Source organism: Typopeltis vanoorti, chromosome 16, assembly GCF_054136105.1.
Source record: "Typopeltis vanoorti isolate ZY-2024b chromosome 16, IOZ_Tvanoo_1.0, whole genome shotgun sequence".
Lineage (NCBI taxonomy): Eukaryota > Metazoa > Arthropoda > Arachnida > Uropygi > Thelyphonidae > Typopeltis > Typopeltis vanoorti.
In genome coordinates, this window is record NC_143564.1 from 42,439,213 (window position 1) to 42,461,347 (window position 22,135).

The 22,135-nt window shown below is 36.8% G+C and overlaps 1 protein-coding gene across 1 annotated transcript in view; it reads left to right on the plus strand.

The window, feature by feature from the left end:
• The first annotated feature begins 6,295 nt into the window (after positions 1–6,295).
• Pgm2a (phosphoglucomutase 2) overlaps positions 6,296–22,135 on the plus strand; it is a 302,858-nt gene continuing 287,018 nt past the window's right edge. Inside the window, exon 1 of the mRNA XM_090406595.1 lies at positions 6,296–6,495. Coding sequence (XP_090262721.1) covers positions 6,418–6,495 — 78 coding nt within the window. The 5' untranslated portion in view covers positions 6,296–6,417. The remainder of the gene's footprint in view (positions 6,496–22,135) is intronic.

The window sequence follows — 22,135 nt, forward strand, 5'->3', positions numbered from 1 at the left end:
GGCGGCACCTGTTGAGCCGTCTCTCTTCACTGTGTGCCGCTTAATTAGATAGTCTTGAGCCAGCGATCTCTCATTGGGTAGCATTGGAGATTAAACTGCCTGCTCAATCTCCAAAAGTTAGGACTAAAATGAGGAAGCCTTAAGGAAGTGATAAGGAAGCCTTTTGTTATCCATTAGTTTTGTCATTTATCTGTAGTCAGTGACTGAGGCTGGCTGGATTTTGACTCCCTCATCTTGATTTTTAGCCCAGGAATACGAGATTTTATGTTCCCTAAGGGCTGATGTGACAGTGGTCCATTTGTCCTTGTTCCTCAGTATAACAGGTGGAACTTTTTCAGTGTTCCTCGGGACATCTGGTGTTGGTGAGTCTTCATCCATCTAGTCCTCTGTAGTTCTATGTCTTTTGTTAGAATGTTCTCCCAGTGAATTGTTTTGACAGGGATTTTGGTGACAGAGCAGTAATGAATTGTTCTTGCGATATCTCCTCCTCCTCTCCATCCTGATCGTTAGTTTGAATGTAGTGCTTTCTAAAACCCAGCCAGTCAGATTCAAGCTTGCCAATTATGAGTTTCAGTACCTCTGGGGACTGCTCCTTATTAAGGATCTGGATCTGCTCCTTGATAATTTCCATATCCGAGCGGCGATCTCCTGCCGGTAGAAATTGTTTGACAGTAGTATATGTAATCCAACAGGGCTAGGGGTTTGCCAGTTAAGAATCCTGTAGACCAAGGTTGTCTACAAGCAATATATAATCCCGCAGGGCTAGGGGCCTACCAGCAAACGTCCTGTAGACTGAGTTTGTCTACTAGCAATATTTAGTCTTGTAGCGTCCTACTAAATGGGGAAAGGAGTATCAGTATCTCACTTGGCCACAGATTGGAAACCTACCTCCCTATAAACCTTAACTCCACCACTGGTCCTCATTGCAGGTGGGATCTTCTTGCCATTTGACCTCTTGCATGTTTCATGCAGAGGGGGGAGACAGTAGGAATCAAATTTGTCAGTGGTAGTGCAATGTGAGATTTTTGAGAAACCTTGTATGCAATCTAATCAGGCTATCTAAAATAATACATCCATTCTCATCAAAAGCCAAAAGCAGAATCAAGATGTTGATTGGAACTTGGAACATGGAACTTCTTTGGGAGATGGAGCGAGTCCTTGACTCTTTACCCCTTAATCTGATTTTAGCTTCTGTATGAGAGGATAATTATGGGTAAATTACCAGCTCGTTGTGAGCATTATAAGCTGTATTAGCTTTATCTTGCAATGGAGGATTTTGGTTTTTTATGTTTGAAATGATCTGAGGGTTTGTAGTCTGCTACCTGTTGAATTAGCAGATTTGGGTGATTATCTGTGTCTGTGAAGAATTTTTCTGCAATACCTGTCATGTAGGATTTGATATCTGGAAGGTTTGCTTCCTGGTGTAACTGAATGTTTCTCATGAACCAATGGGCATTAAATGCCATTCTCAGGCATTTGTTCTGGATCGTCTGTAATATGTTGATGTTGCTTTTAGCTGTGTGTCCTCAGGTTGGTGATGCGTAAGTGAATTGTGGTTTTATTACCGATTTATGAGGAGGATTTTGCTATTTATGTTTAGGAAGCTCTTTTTATTCAAAAGTGGATATAGCTGTGCTATTGTCTGACTTGATTTGATGGAGATACTATTTATGTGTGTCTTGAAATTCAGGCATTTGTCGAGATGAACTCCTAGATATTTGGTAGAGTTGTGGCAAGGGATGATTTTTCAAAACATGTGTAGGCTTGTGTTCGGTTCTGCTTTACGTCTGTTGAAAAGTACTGCAGAGCTTTTTCCTGGATTAAAGGCAATGCGCCATTTGGTGTACCAGTCTTCTAATTTGTTGACTGCTCTCTGTAGCTTGTTTGTGGCCAAATGTGGACGGAGGGATCTGGCTATGATAATTGTGTCGTCGGCATAAAGAGCGGTGATGGATGGGGATAACTTGGGGAGATCCGCCATGTATCTGGAGAAGAGTAGGGGAGATAGCAGAGAGCCTTGTGGGACTCCTGCCATGAATCTCCTATCTGTGGATCTGATTCCATTCAGTTTTATTTAAAATTTTCTGTTACTCAGATATGATTTGATAAGTAGAACAAGTGGAATTGGGATTCCTACTTGGAGTAGCTTAAAAATTAGATCATGATGCCAAATTCTATCAAATGCTTGTGTTATGTCCAAGAAGACTGTGCCAGAATGTTGGTGCCCTTCATACCCTTGGGTGATGTATTCAATGATTCTGTAAATTTGGAGGTTCGTAGAATGCTGTTTTCTGAATCCGAATTGCTCATCTTGTACGACTTGGTTGTTATTTGTTGCTTGTTGAATCTGTGTTAGTATAGCGCGTTCTATCTTGCCTACACATGATAGAAGGCTGATAGGCCGACAGTTCTGTGGGAATTGTGCATTTTCCCCAGGTTTTGGAATTAGGAAGATATCTGAAAGCTTCCATCGCTCTGGGAAATAATTAAGCAAAAGGATGGCATTGGTGATGGCTACCAGATGTATAACCCCTTTACGTGGGAGTAGCTTGAGCGCCTTGTTGTTGTTTAATTTTTCTTATGATGTCATATATTTCTGTTGGTGACACGGATTTATTGTTGGATTACAGTGAGGCGTTTTGAGTTATTTTACTCACTTGGGTATGGATTTTTCTTATGAAACTTAAATCTACATTGGCATAATTGGGACTGCATTGTCTTTCTAAGCTGTCTGCAAATGCTTCTACCTTTTCCTCATCACTGTAGGCAATTCTATATTCTCCTTGGATTGGGAGAAGCGTGTTATGTTTTGAACGAAGTGATCTCATCATTCTCCACAATGATTGATCCGCTGTGTTTAATTGGTGTATTTTGTTATTCCCGAGTTCGTTACGGTGATCCTTTAAGGCATACCGAACCTGGTTTGTAGCTCTGTTAACTGCCTGCTTATCTGCGGGATCCAGTGTTCTATGATATTTTCTTCTTAACCTGTTTTTCTCTCGGTAAGACATTTTATGTCCCGTGGGAGTTTATTTGGTGGTGCGTATTTGGTTGTATGTGTTATCTGTGATACTGCTGTTAGTACTTGCTTTTTACTTTTCAAAGGTTTTTACTGCTTTTTCTGTCTTCAGTGAATATTATATGTGGTATTGGGCCAAGAATTTCCTGGAAGGCTGAGGGAAGTTGTTTCCCGTTTATAAAGGTGGAGGTATTTTTCGTTAAATCTTGTGTGGTGCCTAGTTGCAATATGATGGGGTTGTGATCAGAACTTAATTCGTTGACTGCATGTATTTGATAGCTGTGCACTTTGTTTTTTAATATAGCTATATCAAGTACATCAGGACGTCCGGTTGCTCCGTAGTGTGTGGGTTCTGTGGGTCCTATTACTGCTATGTTTCGTGAAGTAGTATAAGAGTTGAGTATTCTTCCGTTGATATTTGAGTTTCTGCTATTTCAAGCTGAATGTTTGGCATTAAAATCTCCAGCTATGATTACTGCTTTACCTGCATTTAGTAATTCGTCCAGATCTGAATCTAGTTTTTATTTGTGGGGATGTATGCTGTAAATACCATGATACTGCTTGTGTTCTCCATGTGTATTTCAATTCCTGTTGTTTCCATGTGTTCTGTTTGAGGTGTGGAGATTTCGTTGTGTTTTATATTTCTTTTAATGAATATGGCAGTTCCTTCTCCTCTTTTCCATAGGTTCTGTCTGTGCGGTACATGGTGTAGTTGTTGATTCTTGTCTTGTCAGATGGACGCAGGTGTGTTTCATTTACTAAGATGATATCTGCTTGGGTTTCTGCCGGGAATTCCTGTAGTTCTATTGCTTTGTTGGGTAGTCTGTTAGCATTCCAGCTGATGATCTGTAGAGAGTTGGGTTGTATTTCGCTTTTATTCATTAAGGATTGCAGAGAATAAAATCTGTGTGTGTTTTAGAATGATGTCGTTGGCCTCTTGTGTTGGGTCAGTTTGTTGGAGTTCTGCAAGCATCTCTCCTATGCAGGTTGTTATGTTGAGGAGATTGGTCTTACTGGTTTGCTGTAGGTGGTTTGTTTTTGGTTTGGAGTCTTGTTGTTGGGTTGGTCTTGCAACTTCTGCATATATTCTTCCGTTTGTTGTGGAGGCTGTGATTTGTTGGGTGAGTCTGCTTTCTTGTATGTGCATGCTTTAGGGTTGTATCTTCTGGTTTTGCGGATGTGCTGTACACCCTCTGTAGTTGGCGGGGTGTGGCCCCCCGCAGTTAGTACATTTTGCTGGCTGGGTGCATGGTTTCTTACATTCTAGTGTGACATGTTTTCTTTTACATTTCACACATCGAAATTCTGCTTTGCAACATTGCCGTGCATGACCGAACTTCTGACATCTGTGACATTGTGTTGGTGTGGATTTCCGTCTCAGAGATTCTACTTTTATAATTAGGTCGCAGATAGTTTGGAGGTTGTATATATATCTTTCTGTTCTTTTGAGATTTCGATTAGGATCAAGGGGGTAGGGAGTCTTGTCTGCTCTGTACATTCGGCTTACCTTAATCGGGTTAAATCCTTTGTTGTGGAGACTTCTTCTGTTGATATTGTTTCTGTGATTCCTCTTAGTACTACTTTCAGATGTTTGTCGTTGTTGAGTTGGAATGTGTGATACAGTAGGTTGTTGTTATCAAAGAATTTTGTTATGTTTCTGTAGTCTGTCGATGTCTTAGGTTGAATGCGTATTCCTTCTTCCGTGTTTGTTGCTTTTGTGAAGGTGATTCCTGTTGTTTTCAGAGCGGTGGCGATCGATGTCCAGTATTCCTTGGCCCTTAGGATGGCTGGGGGTATTCTTTCATTTGTTCCTTTGTCTGTTTCTGTTTCTCTTGTTTTGGGTATTTCTGTCGTGTTAGATATTTTTCTTTTCTTTTGCACTTTCTGGAAGTCTGTGTGTGATTCTGCTGTTTGGTAGGCGTTACTATGTGTTGCTTGTTCTTCTGGTTGTGGCAAGAGTGCTAAGTCTTGTTGAGGGTGTGTGTCATCTTTGCTGTTTTGGTCGTCCATGATGTCGTCTGTGACTGCTGTAGGGGTGAATGTGTCGTACAGTTTTACCTTCCCTGGCCTGTTATTGTTTAAGAGTTTTCCTAATCTTAGGAACTCTCTGTAAACTTCTTTGAACGTTAGGGGCTTTTCCATGGTCTTGGTATTGCTAAGTTATATAGAGAATTGGCTGCAACTTACCTTAGTAGGTTTTTCTGAGTTCTGGCACTCAGAAACGCTCCTGTGGTCCTTTTTGTAATAAGGTTCCAACTTCTCACTTCACTATCTTGCTAACAACTCAATATCATCACTCCCTCGAGGTTGGTTGATTTTTTTTTAATATATATATATATATCTACCGGTAGCCAATCAAAGATAACAATAACTGGCCTATCACTATCACTAATTATTATATGCATCGACCAATGAAGAGACGGGCAAACACGTACTGCTATCTCTCTTGGTACCTAACCCTAACAGGATGTTATTGTCTGAAATAGTGTGGGATTCTATGGATACTCAGTCTCCAAAAGCTGGATGGGGTTAAAAAGGCCTCGCGTACTTCCTATACGGGTATAAAAGGCATTCACTGATTATTATATCACACCAGTGGCGCACCCATAGGGGGGGCCTTTCCCCCAAAGAAAAAGGAAATAAACACTAGAAAAATTTCCAAAAATCTTTTCCTAATTAAAATTCATTTTTTTATTTATGTTGTGTGGTGTCTTCTATTTCTATACTACTTATGAATTAGCGATCATTGCATATGCTCATTAATAGGTCGTATGCGATGCGTAGTGTGTATTTTCAAATCGTCTACTCAACTCGGCAACCCCCCCCCCCCAACCGAAGATTCAATCCTGAGTGCGCTACTGTAACACACATACACATATAATAATTTTACTTAGTTCGGAAACCCTGCTCTACTGACCAAACATAGTACTTTTTTTTAGTCATTTCATGACTATAATGATGGAACAGTTGGTCTCATACCCAGTGATGAAATTCGTCACTGGGTACGATTACCTAAAGGCAATCACAAACTTCCATACCTATAGCGGGATTCGAACTCGTACTCTGTTAGTTGAAGAAAGGGGATACGCTGACCACTCGGTCAAGTAGCCTGTCAAATTTGTAAGATATTTTTAAGTCACTGTCGCAAGTTTTAAAGGCAAACATTGTTTTTCTGTTTTTAGTTATAAAAATGTTCGATAGTTATCCTTTAGTTTCATAACTAAATGGATATGATCTTGTTTCTACTAGATGTCACTCTGCTTACCTCATGTTCAGTTGATAGTGGTGTGCATGTTGCCGGGTTGTCTGTCTGTGTTTGTCAGATTGTGACCGTGGGTATTAAGTTTTTCCTGTTTTCTCCCTCTTATTTTTCTTATTTTATCACTTGAAACAAGAGTATGGCTGGTGATATTGAAGTAAATACTGGTAATTCTGTCCTGGATATAAAAGCAAAGGAGTGGCTGCAATGGGATAAAGTAAATTTTAACATATTTTTATTTTATATTTATATTTATTTTATTAATATTTTTATAACACTGGTTTGAGTATTATTATTATATTCATATTCATTTAATAAAATCAGTCATTTCTTTTTTACTTTTAGTTCTTGACATAGTGTAATTTTAATTTACTTTCCATGACATTGAACTTTGACCTTGAACATCTCCAATGCTATTCCAAAAGTGGAGGCGAAGTTACCGCACACCATGCCTATCCTATCTGATTACATTATCTTTAATTCTGTGATATGGCACTAATTTCATGGTTTATGTGAAATCATAACGTGATTCTATCCCTCTCCCCAAAAAAATTTTGCGTCTCCTTGTCCCTTTTTTTTGAAACATATTGAGCATTCTGTGTTGTAGATTTCCTTCCCCGAAATCTGACTGCATGAACCCCCAATACAAAAGTAGCATTTTTTGCCCGTCGAGTTTAAATAATATTTGGTGAGTATTTATGATTTGATTTTCACAGCCAAATATGTCAGAAGTGAGAAACTGCAGAAAATGAAATAAAATTACCTTTTTATGACACAGGTCTCAAACAACATATAGCTATTGGAAATTTTTCCACTTGGTTATACTATAAATTAAAGATGCCAAGAAATTATATTCTTTGTTTAATCCTTTATCCAACTGATATTACTTCAGTTGCAAAAATTGGTTTCATAAAACCTTTCTAGACAGCATATATAGCTTTTCCAGTATAAAGGAGGAGCCTAGAACTCAGTACTTTAGTCTTATCCTTCCAAAAAAGTGATTATAATAAAATGGTTGAGGACGTTTTAAACAAGTCCCCTAGACAAATAGGTGGGGTAGGAGAAGACCCACTGTTACTTCCTTACATATGATCTGTCACAGACACAATATCATAGATATTGCATATAGAAAGAAATTTTTTTTTTTCCCTTCTAAACAAGATCTCAAATCTCTTTTGATCTCTAAAATCCTCTCATTCACAACTGAAAACGGATTAGACAAGATCACTTATTCGTGTGGGACGAACAGGCTGGAGTGGTCTAAATCACAATATCAAGGATTCAGAGGGAATTTTTTTTTGTGGGGAAAGGGGGGGGGGGGCTACATTGACCACATTTCCTTGTCCGAGCTTTCAAAGAGTCATTAGGGAATAACAAGAAACATCCTACATCATGTTTATCCATCTTTCATCAAAGATTTGTAGCATGCATATCTCAAACTTATTACTTTGCTAGCCATCATAATAAAATATGAGTTGTGCATACTGTCTTTTTCAAATACGTAATTTTTATTTCATTCACACATAAAATGTATAAATAATATATGCAGAACTAGCAGAGGTTTAAACTCTATAAAAGAATTTGGTCATCAAACAGTGAAGGAAACCAGGGATGGAGAGGTGGCAGGTAAGTGGGGGAAGAAGGAAAGAAAGTGTTAGAGGAGTGAGAGAGAGAGTCAGGGATGCAGGTGTGCAAGGAAGAAACAGAGTGGTGAGAGCTGTGTATGGAGACTCAATGATCCATGGTGTACAAGGTAAAATGCCAGAGGAGTGTTTGCCTGGAGAAATTATAGAAAAGCTATTAGGTTTGTTGTGATAGTGGGTAAGAACGACTTGCGAGGCAGTGTGAATCGGGTGGTAAGAGATCTGAGATTCATGCTTGAGGTTGTATAGAAGAAGACAGAGAGGGAAAATAGTGAGTGTGTTGCCCACGTAAGATAATACAGAGCTGCAGAGAAGAGCATCAATAATGAATAGCATAATAGCCAGAATGTGTCGAAAGTGACTTGAATTACATAGATGCTTGGAGAGCATTTGAGGACAGAAAGGAATTTTATGCGAGAGACAGCTTGCATTTGAATGAGGAAGGATGTAGGCATCTGGAGAAAATGTTGCTCTCTGAAGAAGTTAGCATGTCAATGCAGGGAAATTGCAATTATCAGAGTGGATAGTAGTGCTAGAAGGGGGGGGTGCATTGTGTAATGCTGAATCCAGGGGAGTCTAGAGGGGGATAATGATAGATATAGAAACAGTGACAATGCCTTGATTCTTTATACTAATGCCAGAAGTATCCAGAATAAAGGAGATGAATTGGTGGCACTGTTAGCATCAGTCTGTCTAAAGATTATTGGGATCTCTGAGACATGGTTGATGGAAGATGATATACTGACAGGAATAGAAGTAGCAAGGTATAGCATTTTTCAGTAGTATAGAAGGGCAAACACAGTGGTAGTATACTGCTTATAATAAGTGATGAGTGGATCTTTTCAGAGTGGAGAATTTGGAGGGCAGTGGTATTAATGGTTTTTAAAGCATATGGTGTGAGGTAGAGGTGGGCAGGATATTATATTTAGTGGGGTGTTGCTGTGAGTCTGGAAGCATAAAGGATGAAGAGCAGGAGATGTGTAGCAGTTGAGCTTGGCAAGTGCAGAAAGAAAGATTGCTATGAGAGATTTTAACTACAGCAGTATAAATTGGGAAGAGGAAAATGCATGTAGTAATTAAGAGAATATAATTTCTGGAATTCTTGAAGGACAAATATCTTAGGCAACATGTAGTGGAAGGAGCATGATGTTCAGGAGTTTTAGATTTGGTAAGTTTTAGAATTGTAAGAATATAACTGGCATATCTGCATATGGTTGGAGAGAGTGTTCATGTGGTTTTGACTTGGAAGATAAATAATCATGTAGGGGTATCAAAGAGAAAGCAATGTATGTGGAATTATAAGGTGATTATAATAAGGTTATAAATCAGCTTGAGGCAATTTTATGGATGGAAGATTTGGAAGGGTGAGATATCATCAGTGCTTGGGAACTCGTGAAGGAATATTTATTAGCAGCAATAGCAAGTTGTATACGGTGAGTGAAGAAGAGAACACAATTTGGTGTAAATTGGATTACAAACAGTATTTTTTTTATTTCATGTGCAAACTGCAGAAAACGTAAGAGCATATATATAAACGATTAAAAGCATACATTTAAAAGAATAGACATTAAAAAAAAGCAACATAAAAATGCTACTTGCATAAAATATTATGCGAAAACATAAAATACCAAATTTCATTCATCCAGTGATTAATGTATTTTAAAGCTGTTTCATTACATTGCATTAAATCTTCTCGGGTACATATGTTATTAATGTCTATTAGGCACCATTGCAGAAGATTTTCCGTGGTTTGTTTTTCACCACATAAACAGCTGTCATTGTATGTGTATAACCCCATCTGGCCATATTCTACTTTGATCTGCCCATTCTGGAATTTCTTTCTTTCTTTTTTTTTTTTTCATATGGAGTTTCCTCCCTTTTCTCCCCCGTCCCTATTGGGGCTAGTTGAGCCCCCTCATGGGGGTTAAGTATTTATGGCTGTAGATGTGTGTGTTCAGGGGGCCGGTTTGCCTGCTTGCAGGATGAAAATCCTGAGATAAACTGGGGGGGGGGGACACCCAAGACTGGCTAACTTGGCTATGGCTGAGGAAGATCCTTAAGCTCCTCACGTCGATGACGGGAATCAAACCCAGGCATATGGTTGTGAAGCACAAAGCCACTAGGCTAACCGCGCGGACATTCCGGAATGAAGTCTGTTCAATGTCCTCCATCTTTGCCAGTCTAGATGTAATCCAGAAGGAAGAGATTTAGTTCAGAGCCTCTGGAGATTGTTCTTGCCACATTGTTGACCTTGTAGCTTTTATGGAATCAACCAATGGTTTCACTGAGTGAATAAAACTTTTCCTTGATCTTAGTCTCCTATGTACTGCAATATGGCCAAACAAAGGATGCTGTTCATCATTTAGTTATTGTTTCTGCTTATATCTACTCTGTGTTGCCTTTCTGATTGTGAGGAGATGCAATACCAGACAGAGAGTATAGATGGTCAATTTTTGTAGGCTTAAGGTAGTGGTGATGTGCAGACATCTTTCATTAAGAACCTTGTCAATAATTTTGACATGTGATGATCTTTCTCAAACAGGGCCAGCATAATTGGCTGTCGAAAAACAAAGTGCCAGTGCAGAGGTGCACAGTACTTGAGGACTTGCACCTCACTGAGATGATGTTAATTGGTGCAGAATATTATTACATGTTTTAGTTTTAGCTGCTGTCTTCTCTGTTTGTCACAAATAGAGAAGACAAATTAAGATGTTATGGAAGAGATATAAGAAGAGGAGTGGAGAGCAGATGCATGAAGAATATAAGAACGGGCCAGAAGAGTGACTAGTATGGTAAGGAAGGCAAAACTGGAATATGAGAAGAGATTGATCCTGAGATACAAAGAAAATCCTAAGGAATTCTTTCATTATATGACTAGTAGAAGGAGAAATGGTCATGGAAGAATGACATTGTTGGATAATAGTGGAGTTATTCAGTGAACACTTGATTGGTGAATTTATCCTGGAGAAGTAGGTTTTAATACTAGAGAGATAGCACAGGTTCGAGATTTAGAATTGCAACAAGTTTGTTATATGCCATCCAGTCGTTTTCGACTCTTGGTAATCTTTTGAACAAAGGCTCTCCATCATACTTGGCCTCTTATCCTTTCTTTCAACAATTGTGAGTTCGTTTATGTTGTTCATCCAATTCTTTTGTGGTCTTCCTCCTCTTCTCATTCCCTCGATTTTCCTCAAGATAACTGCCTTTTCCAATGAATTCATCAGCTCGCATAATATGTCCAAAGTACATCAACTTCTGTTTAGTGATCATCACCTCCAAGGAGCATTCCATATTTATATTCTCTAAAACCTTCTTATTGGTCAGTTCATGAGATTCTTACTAGTCTCCTCCACATCCATAATTCAAATGAATCAATTTGCTTTCTATCTTTCTTCTGAATTTCTTCTGACAAAAGTTAGAATTGTCAACTGCTTTGACAATTCTAACTTTTGTGGCCTTACTCATCTTTCATAAATTTGTCAGGTTTAACATTGCTTTTTTTCCCGTGACTATCCTTCTTTTAATTTTATCTTCGCATTTACCATCATTTATGATTCTGGACCTCAGTAAATCATAACTTTCAATGATTTCTATTTTATCTCCCTCTATTATAAATTCATTTAAATTTCCAGAAGCCATCATTTTTGTTTTGCTGATGTTTAAATTAAGCCTGGCTTTGTTACTTTCTGTCTTAACCAATACAGTCAACCACTCTAGATCTTCCTTAGTTTCTGCTGTGAAGGTTGTATCATCTGAATATCTTAAATTATTTATTTTCCTGCCACCAATCTCAATTCCAGTGGGATCCTTGTCTACATCAGCCATTCTCATAACCTATTCACTATAAATATTGAAGTAGGACAACAGTATACAACCCTGCTGCACCCCTTTTTCTACTCAAACATTATCTGTTTCATTTCTCCAAAGTTTCTTAGTTGTCATATCAAGAAAATTAGATGTTCAAGTATTCTCATTGATCTCATTACAATCCACAGTCTGTTGTGATCCACACAATCAAAAGCTTTCTTATAATCAATAAAACAAATGAATACTACTGTCTAAAATTCTCTTGTTCTTTCCATAATCCATCTCATGTTTGCTATTTGGTATCTAGTTCCTCTACCTCTCCTAAAGCCTGCCTGTTCTTGTGGCATTCTCCATTCACATATGGCTCCAATCTTTGTTGGATCACTTTCAGCATAACTTTACTTGCATGTGAAATTAAAACAGTGGTTCTATAATTCTCACAATCTCTGGCATTTGATTTTTTTTAGGATTGATGAATACTGATGTTTTCCAATCTCTAGGCCAGTATATTTTCTTCCAAATCTGTTTCAGTGCAAGAAGAGAGTGTTTCAAATACTGAGTGTACTCTGGATGTCAATAAAGCAGTGGGACTGAATAGGATTTTATTACAGGTTTGAACGAGTGTGCTGAAGAAATGACAGCTCTGTTGACCTGGCTTTTCACTGAAAGTCTGGTCACTGGAAAGGTGCTCAAGGAATGGAAGGAGGGTAAGATCAGTGGCGCACCCAGGGGGCCCCTCTTTTTTCTTTGGAGGGGCCCCATCTTTTCCTAATTAAAATTCATTTTTTTTATGTTGTTTCTTGTCTTCTGTGTCTATACGACTTATGAATTAACGATCATCGCAGAGCAGATGCTCAGTCATAGGTCGTATGTGAGGTGTAGTGTGTATTCTCAAATCGTCTGCTCAACTCGGGCACTCCCCCAAGATTAAATCCTGAATGCGCCACTGGGTAAGATAGTAGCATTGCATAAGGGTGGTAGCTGAGTAGAAGTGCCGAACTAAAGACCAGTTTGTATTTCATCAGTAGTTAAGATTTTGGAGAAATTAGTGAAGGATCATTTACAACGTTTGGTAGATAAGGGTAATGTTATCTATGAGAGTCAGCATGGATTTGTTAAGGGGCACTCTTGTTTTAGTAATATGATTGCCTTTTATAATAAAGTGACAAGAGCAGTTGATAAGAGAGGCATATTCTGCCTTTTTTTTTTTTACAAAGGCATTTGACTTGGTATCACATAATAATATGATATTTAAGTAGCAGCACATGGGATTATGTCCAGTTAGTGAACTGGATTTTGGATTGGCTGTCTGATAGGTTTCAGAGGGAGTTATGTATAAGGAAGCATTATGAAGCAAGCAGTAGGTCACAAGTGGCATCCCACAGGGCTCAGTATTGCACATTACCCTTACTAACAATGACATTGTTAGTAAGGGTAATGTTATCTATGAGAGTCAGCATGGATTTGTTAAGGGGCACTCTTGTTTTAGTAATATGATTGCCTTTTATAATAAAGTGACAAGAGCAGTTGATAAGAGAGGCATATTCTGCCTTTTTTTTTTTACAAAGGCATTTGACTTGGTATCACATAATAATATGATATTTAAGTAGCAGCACATGGGATTATGTCCAGTTAGTGAACTGGATTTTGGATTGGCTGTCTGATAGGTTTCAGAGGGAGTTATGTATAAGGAAGCATTATGAAGCAAGCAGTAGGTCACAAGTGGCATCCCACAGGGCTCAGTATTGCACCTGTATTGTTTAACTTTTATATCAATGACATTGTTAGTGGATTGCATGGGGGATGCATGGGGGATATTCAGTTCTTTGTGGATGATGTGAAGCTGGGAAGGGTTATTAGTAATAATACAGACGTGGTAGCCCTGCAAGAGAATTTGAATAAACTGGACAGATGGAAAAATGAACGGTGGTGTCGGTTTAATTATTATTACGTGATACCTCCAGGGAGTCCAAAGACTCATCGAGGAAAGGCACCTACTCTATCTCTCCACCCACTACAACTAACCGCAACTACACCAATACCATCTACTTCCACATGTAGCTTATCCTGGCATAAACATATCATATTCATATCCAAAGAGTCTCTAAAAAACATGGCATCCTTTTTCGTTCAAAACATTACTTCTGTCCTGCTCAACTTCTGACACTGTAAATCTCAAATCCAGCAACCTTAGAATAGAATAGTTTTCACATTTGGGATGGTGTTCACAATACCCTAAGAAATTTTGATTATGTAAAGAGAAGGTGACCTCTCTCAGATTCTGCCTCATTCACTTTGTCATAATTGCTTTGGTTCTGTAATATGTCTGTTTTTTAATAATTAGTTTCGTGTGCATTGTTTCACTAAACTGGCCACTGTCATTCTTCTGCTTTCTTATAATTGTGTAAGAACAGGAGCAGCCACTGGTCAGCATCCTTACACAGATTACACTCCATATATATTTATATACAGTCATCCTGCGACTTACGTCGGGTTTCTGTTCCATCAGGCAGGACGTAAGTCTGTTCGGACGTAAGTCGATACATTAAATCAACAGAGTTATAGGGGTTAGGGACTTAACAGTAGTAAGTATACTGTCATTTTAATTTTTAAACCTTATTATAAAACTGTACTGTGCATTACTGCCACTATAAAACAGGAGAATAATCACCCAAATCTTCCTCCACAATCACATCTTCATTACCTTTCCTATGTGAAGAACCAGGCTGTGGCTCTTCTGGTGTAACTTTTGTTTTTTTGATGAAAATGTCCGATGTGCTTTGCTTATTCCTGTTATTCTTTTCATCATAAATTTGTTTATAGCAAGCAAATGCATCATGTACTTTCCTTTCTACTAATAAGTAGTGTTCAACATTGGGATCCATGTCTTCAACCATTTTAAGAACATCGCTAACTGCGGAGAACATTTCCGCAAGACCTTTCACTGTGAATTGTTTAACTACCTCTCCTTGTTTCTCTTTTTCCTCTTCTGCAACACATTTTCCTCCAGTTCGACCAATTTTCGTTAGTCAACAACTCTTCAGGGGGCACTTCCTATGAGTTGAACAATGTCGGCGTCATTCACTTTGAGATTCAAGTTGTTTTCCAGGCCCACTATTTCGTCACTTAATTTACAAAGGTCTTCATTTTTTTCAGAACTTCCAAAATCGTGCACACATCTTTTTTATGTCTTTTTCCATATGCCACTCATACATTGAGAGATCACTTCATCCCAAACTACAGCAATATTTTTAATAGCATGATAAGTATTGAATGCTTTCCAGAATTGCATGAGAGGCTGGTCATTTCCTTCATTAGCAGAAATGACTCATGACAAAGTTCCTCATAGATAATAAACCTTAAAACACTACTAGAACTCTCTGATCCACCAGATGGATCAATGAATTGGTGTTTGGAGAGAGAAACATGACCTTGAACTTGGTGAAGATCACCGATATAAGACTGATGACCTGGAGCATTATCTAGAATTAATAAAATTTTAAATTCTACATTTTCTTTCACAATAGCTTTCCATTTCACTTGCATAACAGCTGATTAAGGCATTCTCTAACAATTTTTGAGTCATCCATGACTTCTTATATCTCTGCTAATGAACTGGAAGAGTATGCTTGCTAATGTTTTTGAAGGCTCGTGGATTCTCACTTTGCCATATCACAAATGGTTTTAGTTTATATCCAGCCACGTTACCCCCTAACAGAATTGTAAGATGGTCTTTAAGAGCTTTGATACCAGGCGTAGATTTTAGCTTTCTGTGGATGAATTGTCTGCTCTGGCATTTTTTCCGAAACAAGGAGATCTCATCTATATTAAATATTTGCTGTGGCAAATAATTTTCCTCAGTAATAATTTTATCTAATTTCTCCACAAACTCCTTTGCAGCCTTCTCATCAAAACTTGCAGATTCGCCATACATTTTCACATTATCAGTGAAAAACACTGCTTGAATTTCATGAACCAACCGGAAGAGGTTGAATTCGTAGTCATAATGGGCCCCGCTTTCTCCTTCATGTTGAAGAGACGTAGTGCTTTAGCGGTTATTGTCATTTTGGTTCAGGTCCTCTATGCATGATGGAAGTAGCTTTTCCAATCACTGATAGGACCTTGTCGTTGCTTTGTCATTGCTGAACTTGCAAGTTCGTTTCAAGATCGGTTACTCACCTCTTTTTATATGATTCTTCACTAAGTTTCTTAATTGGGCATGTAGGGGGCCATGTTGCTCAAAATATTATGAAATATTTAACGATAAATACACAAATAACATATTTTTCAAACACAAAATCAACAGGAACTGTTGAAGCCAAGTGCCGAGGGAGGTTGCCACTGAATGCACTGTTGTCACTGCATTGTTGCATGATGAATTGTTGCTAAATAAAAACCTTTTTTTCTTTACACTCAGTTGCATCTTATTCAAAAGTATAGTCTAAAATGTTATTTATTCCATTATGGGATCATGGACGTAACTTGAACGGATGCAAGTCGAGGGATGACTGTATATATATCAAACCAACTTCTCATTTTCTTCCTTTATTTCATTTATCTCTTGGAACTCCTCTCTATACTGTTTTCCCCCACCGAGTAGAACCTCCAGTTTTACAAGAAACTGGTTAATAGATTCCTTTCTTCCTTTAAGCACATGTCCAGACCATACTTTTGTTGTAGGTTTAATAATCTCTTGTTTGTGAGATGTTGATAATAATACTATTAATAATAAAATTACCAACTTTGCATAGTGCCAATGAGACTGAGATTTGGTACAGTTAAGAAAAAGAGGACAAACAAACAAAACTAGATGCAGAGTAAAAAGATAAAACTTAAAAACATACCATGACGCTCCAGAATTTAATGATTGTGTTCTTTTCTGAGATACTGTTTGGATGTCATTCTTGTCCATCTTTCAGTTAGTCCTGCTTGTTTATCAATTGATCTTTTAATGGCTATTATAATGTTTCTCAATGGTTCAAACTATTCCAAATATTTTACTTTCTTTTATCAGATGTTTTTGTTTAAAGTTGCCTGACTTAAGTTGAATTTTCCATATAATTTCTTCCTTAGAGTCATTTTTGTTACAAATAAGTGCAGGAAGTTACTATATTGATGTTGTAGTGTTCCATGGATATTGGGAAAAAACTGCCTTTTATTCCTTATAGGGAGTAGGTGAGGCCGTTTTAGCTCTAACTTTTGGAGACTGAATGGGTAGTTCAATCTTTACCTGTAGCTGGCCCAAGACTCACTAATTCTAAGTGGCATCCAGCGAAGAGGTTGCAAACAAGTGCTGCCACCTCATTATCTTTAACAGAATGTTATTGTCTGAAATAGTGTGAGTTCTACAGCTGATTTTCTTAAATCTTTGGGATAAAAACCCCAGTTTCTCGGAGACAAAACCCAGAGATTGAGTAACTTGGAAACCAGTTGAAGAAAGGGTTAAAAAAAAAGTTCCTCTAGTCCGAGATTAGAATTGAACTTGGCTCTTGGTTTGGGCAGCCTAGCAATGTGGATGCAAATGTCATTTCCACTGAGCACAGGCCTTGTAATGGATGTCAGGTTTTTATTTATTTTATATTGTTTTGTATATGTTTAAATTTAATCCTTTCTTTTTGCATGCTGTATTCATTTCACCACTAATCATTTCTTAATTGCCTATTATCAAATGAGGAAAACTTTATTTTTAAATTTAAATTTTTGCATATGAAATTTAAGTTTTTTTTTTTTTGAGAAGGAAAGCAAATTTATGTTTGCAAGAAAATATGTTCTTACATTTATTCTTATTTTTTAATGATAGAAACAAAAAATCTGCCTTAATTCATGAAATATTCCACATTCTTTTGTTTGTTCATGTCTGTGTAAAATAAGAAGAAAAAATTGTCAGATATAATTTACTTTTCTTCCTGGTGAAAACGCATGCAACATCTGTTTCTGATCTGGAGTATTTTAATAAGATTCAGTACAGCATTTTGCTTCTTGTATATGGAAATATTTCTGTCATTCAATTAGCTCTTAGTGCATTTCCATGTATATAGCTCCCACTGATTAGACATCAGTACGTCAGGTCTGCTGGTATTCACATCTGAGAATGAAGTATCATTCAGCACAGCATGCATTATGGGATATCAGGACAACTCAATGTGAAGTCAACTGTCTTTTGTGTACAGTTAGCCTAGTCACATTTCACCTCAACATTTTTTTTCATTATTGGGTAAAATGAGGATGAAAACAAGAATATCATTTCTTGTCAGATATAATTCATTTTATGTAACTTGTTATAAGTTACGTATCTGTAGATTCTATTTGCTTAGGATTTGTTTTTTCAAGATAATTTTTGTCTTTAGTCACTTCTCCATTTTCAGAACTGTTTTTTATAGTGTAAATTTTTTTTTTCTTTATCACTGTCTTAAAATCTTGACACAGCTATTTAATTGTCTATTTGTAACTGATTAGATATAATAAACACAATAGTGATGTTCCATTTGTAAGGCATTGTTTCTCAGTATTCTTTATCTATAATATGATAATATAGTAGAAAATATTACTTGTGCTCTGTCTCCAATTGAGTTGTTTACTACTTATACTTAGCATTTGACTGATATTTAGATTAGTTACGAATTTTATATCTTGATAATGGAAAGCAGAACTTAATGGCATGTATGTATAGTCTAAACTGTTTACATTTACTGACATCTTTTACATGCAATAAATGGTTATTACATGCTTCATGTAATAATCAATTAATGTGACAATATTGACACTTACAACTCATGACATTAAATACGATGTATTCTAAACATTTTATATTTAATTATCCTATACATTTTCAATTCATCTACCTCTATTCTTGCATCAGTCCCTGTTATACCTGTCATTACAATATCTCCACTCTCACAAAGCAGTCAGTTACTAATTCAACCATCTTTCTGCTTCTGTCACCTGATAGAAGCAGCAAGAAAACCTTTTTTTCCTAATTTTATTTTCATTCTCTGTGTAAAATTTTCCAACTATTTAAAATAAGTAAGTCATTTTAGCTAAAAATTTAGACACATTTTTAGTGATGGTAAATTAATTATGAGAATGAACAACATAATAAGCAAAGTTGATATGGTAGTCAGCTAAATAACTTTGTATGGAATAAGAGAGAAATTAGTCAAAACACGAAACTAACTTTATGTTAAAACCAATTTGGATATGAGAACTGGATAAGAAATAATTGATCAAGAACTGGAGACTACAGATATGAGTTCTGAGAAAAATTAGAAGAGCAAACAGATGGCATCAATGCCAGAATCATATTAAAAATGAAAATATTCATAGAATATTATAAACTCCAGTATAATAATAATATTTGGTTACAGATCAAGTGTTGATCAATTTTATTATTAAACTGAACCAACTAGTTTCGCCACACTTTAACTGTTGGCATCTTCAGGGTACTTATAAGTTTAAACAATCTCACAATTATGCGTAACTGCAAAACTGACAAAAATAACTGTAAAAAAACTGACTAGAATAATTACAAATAGAATAGTATCGAAGTGAGCTTGTAGGATATACAAACTACTGAAACACGTATTGCGTGTACAAGGTTAGCTAGCTGTTGCTAAGGAACTTTCAGTAGTTTGTATTAAAGTTCATTTCTTCTGTTTTTAAAGTTCTGATTAAGGTTTTCCATATCTCTGGGAGTATTAGGCCTTGATTTCTGTTAAGGTTGACAGTAAAACGGGCGACTGTGGCTGCTTCTTTGAAAATTCTTGAATGGTAATCTTCCTCTATGTAAGGAGAACAACTTTTGTCCCACTCGATGACATGGTTAGTTGTAGAGAAATGAGACGATAGGCCAGAAATATCCTGTCTGTTGTTTTTGACATAGCCAATGTGTTCCTTTTGCCTGATTTCGAGGCATCTCGAAGTCTGTCCTATGTAACTAGAGCCACAAGCACATGGAATATTATAAATTCCAGCATATTTATAGAAAGGATGGTTGTCTTTTGGAGATCTTAGTAGTTTACGAATAGATTCTATTGGTTTAAATGTTACTCTTATTTTGTATTGTTTGAGGAGGCTGGCGAGCTTGTAGGAGAGCCACTTACAAACGGAATTGCAATCGTTTTTATATATTGAATATCTTCTTGTTCTCTTTGTGGTGGTTCAGAGAAAAGGACTTTATTGACTAGTCTTCTTGAATAGCCATTCAAATACAGATTGTTGGAAATAAATTTTAACTCATTTTGAAGGGTCTCGTTGTCCATTATTACAATTGTACACATGTTAAAGAAAAGAGCGAATCGCTCTTTTCTTTAACATGTGTACAATACTGAGTTTATGTGAGATGTGGTGAGAGGAGCTGAAATGTAGGTAGCGACCTGTATTGGTCAGTTTTATGTACACCAATAGATTTATACTGCCATCAATTTGTTTTTTGATTAAGATGTTTAAAAACGGTAATTGGTTTTCTCTTTCAAGTTCCAGAGTGAATTTAATAGAACGATGGAAGGAGTTGATCTTTTTGAGATAATCATATAGATCATCTTTGTTATTGTTCCATAAGATGAAGATATCGTCCACATATCTGAACCAAATTTTAGGTTTTGGAATAATTTAAGATAGGATTTTGTTTTCTAAGTCTTCCATAAAGAGGTCAGCACATGAAGGTGAGAGTGGGCTCCCCATCGCCAAGCCTATTAATTGTTGATAGATCTTATTTTTCCAAGAAAAGTAGTTGGAGTTTAGGCAGCGAGCAAACAATGAGGTTATATCTTGTGGGAACAAGGTACTTAAGATGTCAATGACCACCACTACAGGAATGTTTGTAAAGAGAGAGGCGACATCTAAGCTGGCTAGAAGATCATTATCCAATATGTTGATGTTTTTTTAGGTTTTCCACAAAATGTCCGGAATTTTTAATGTAACTCTCTGAGTTGCGGATGTGTTGTTGTAAGAGTTTTGAGAGATGTTTTGACAATAAGTAGGTAGGAGAGTTGATTGCATCAACGATTGGGCGTAAAGGAATACCATCTTGTGCACTTTTGGAACGCCATAGAGTCTCGGAGTTAAAGGATGCATCGATTTTAGTTGTTTAATCAAGTCTGTTGGCCAGTTGGATAAATTGCGTAGTAATTCATTTTTATCATTGTGGTTTTTTAATGTTGGATGTTTTGTTAAAAGACAGTATACGGACAAGTCGGATAGTAGATGGTTAACAAAAGATCCGACATTAAAAAAATGAGTACTTGTTATTGTTAGTGGTCAGAAATGCATGAAAACCTAATCTCAGGTGGTTTGTTCACTTAAATTAAATGGGAAAGATCAGCAAAACAGGTGCTTGATGGCAGGATAAAGACCAGGATGTAAGTGGGTTGATGCAGTTAGAAATGTCTTAGAGTACTGAAATATAAAGATCCAACAATATTGGAATCCTTACAAATAACTAACTTTCGAGGAAAATTTAAGCTCTTGATGTAGTTTGTCATAGTATCCTGTATACCTCTGAGGAAACATATCAGGAATATAATAATGATGATGATGATCTACCTTCCTCCCTGTGTTATTGGATGGCTAATCTTCTCCCATGTCATTCACTGATATTGTAACTGTTATTTCTCCTACCTTCTTTCTCATATACATAAACAACTTTCTTTTATTGACCTCAAATCTTATTCACAGTTTTGCTAATGATAACATTCTCCACTCATTCTACTCCTATGACAAACCTTGTATTCAACGTAATATCAGGCTTGAAGATCATTTACAATAAGTCTCATAAACACTGATCTTCACCAGGGGCGGCTCATGCATAGGCACTGCGGAACTGCAGCACCCCCAATTTTTCTCGATATATAAATATATTTATTAATTTATTTATATTTGCTTGTAATATTTAATTTTATCATCAACAATCATATACAATTTCTTATTTTGTATAAAAAATAATAAAAATCCATCTTGTAGCACTTAGGAGGGCAAAGGATGATAGCAGCACTGTGTTTACCACAGTGTCATATTGCTACCTGCTCAAGCATATGCACGTCATAGTGAGATGCGAGCTATTAGCATAATGTGGCACTGTCCGTCGCGCAGTTCCACTGTTGTTTATATGCAGTTTGCGACAGTAGTAGAGAGTTCGTAGTGCTTATCGTGTTTACTCCATCTCTTTAAATATTTGGACATTACAATTAAAGACATAACATTTGTTATCGTTTTTATTTTAGGACATTATTGGGGTTATAATAATGGATTTTATTTTTAAGTAATTTTGAATTATACTAAACTGTATAATTTTATCGATAATAAACAGTATTTTTTCATGAAACAAAACAAAGAATATATTTTATCCAAACACGTATACACTGTACTTACAGTGTGTATGTATATTTCGAAAGTTGCAGTATCCCCACGATT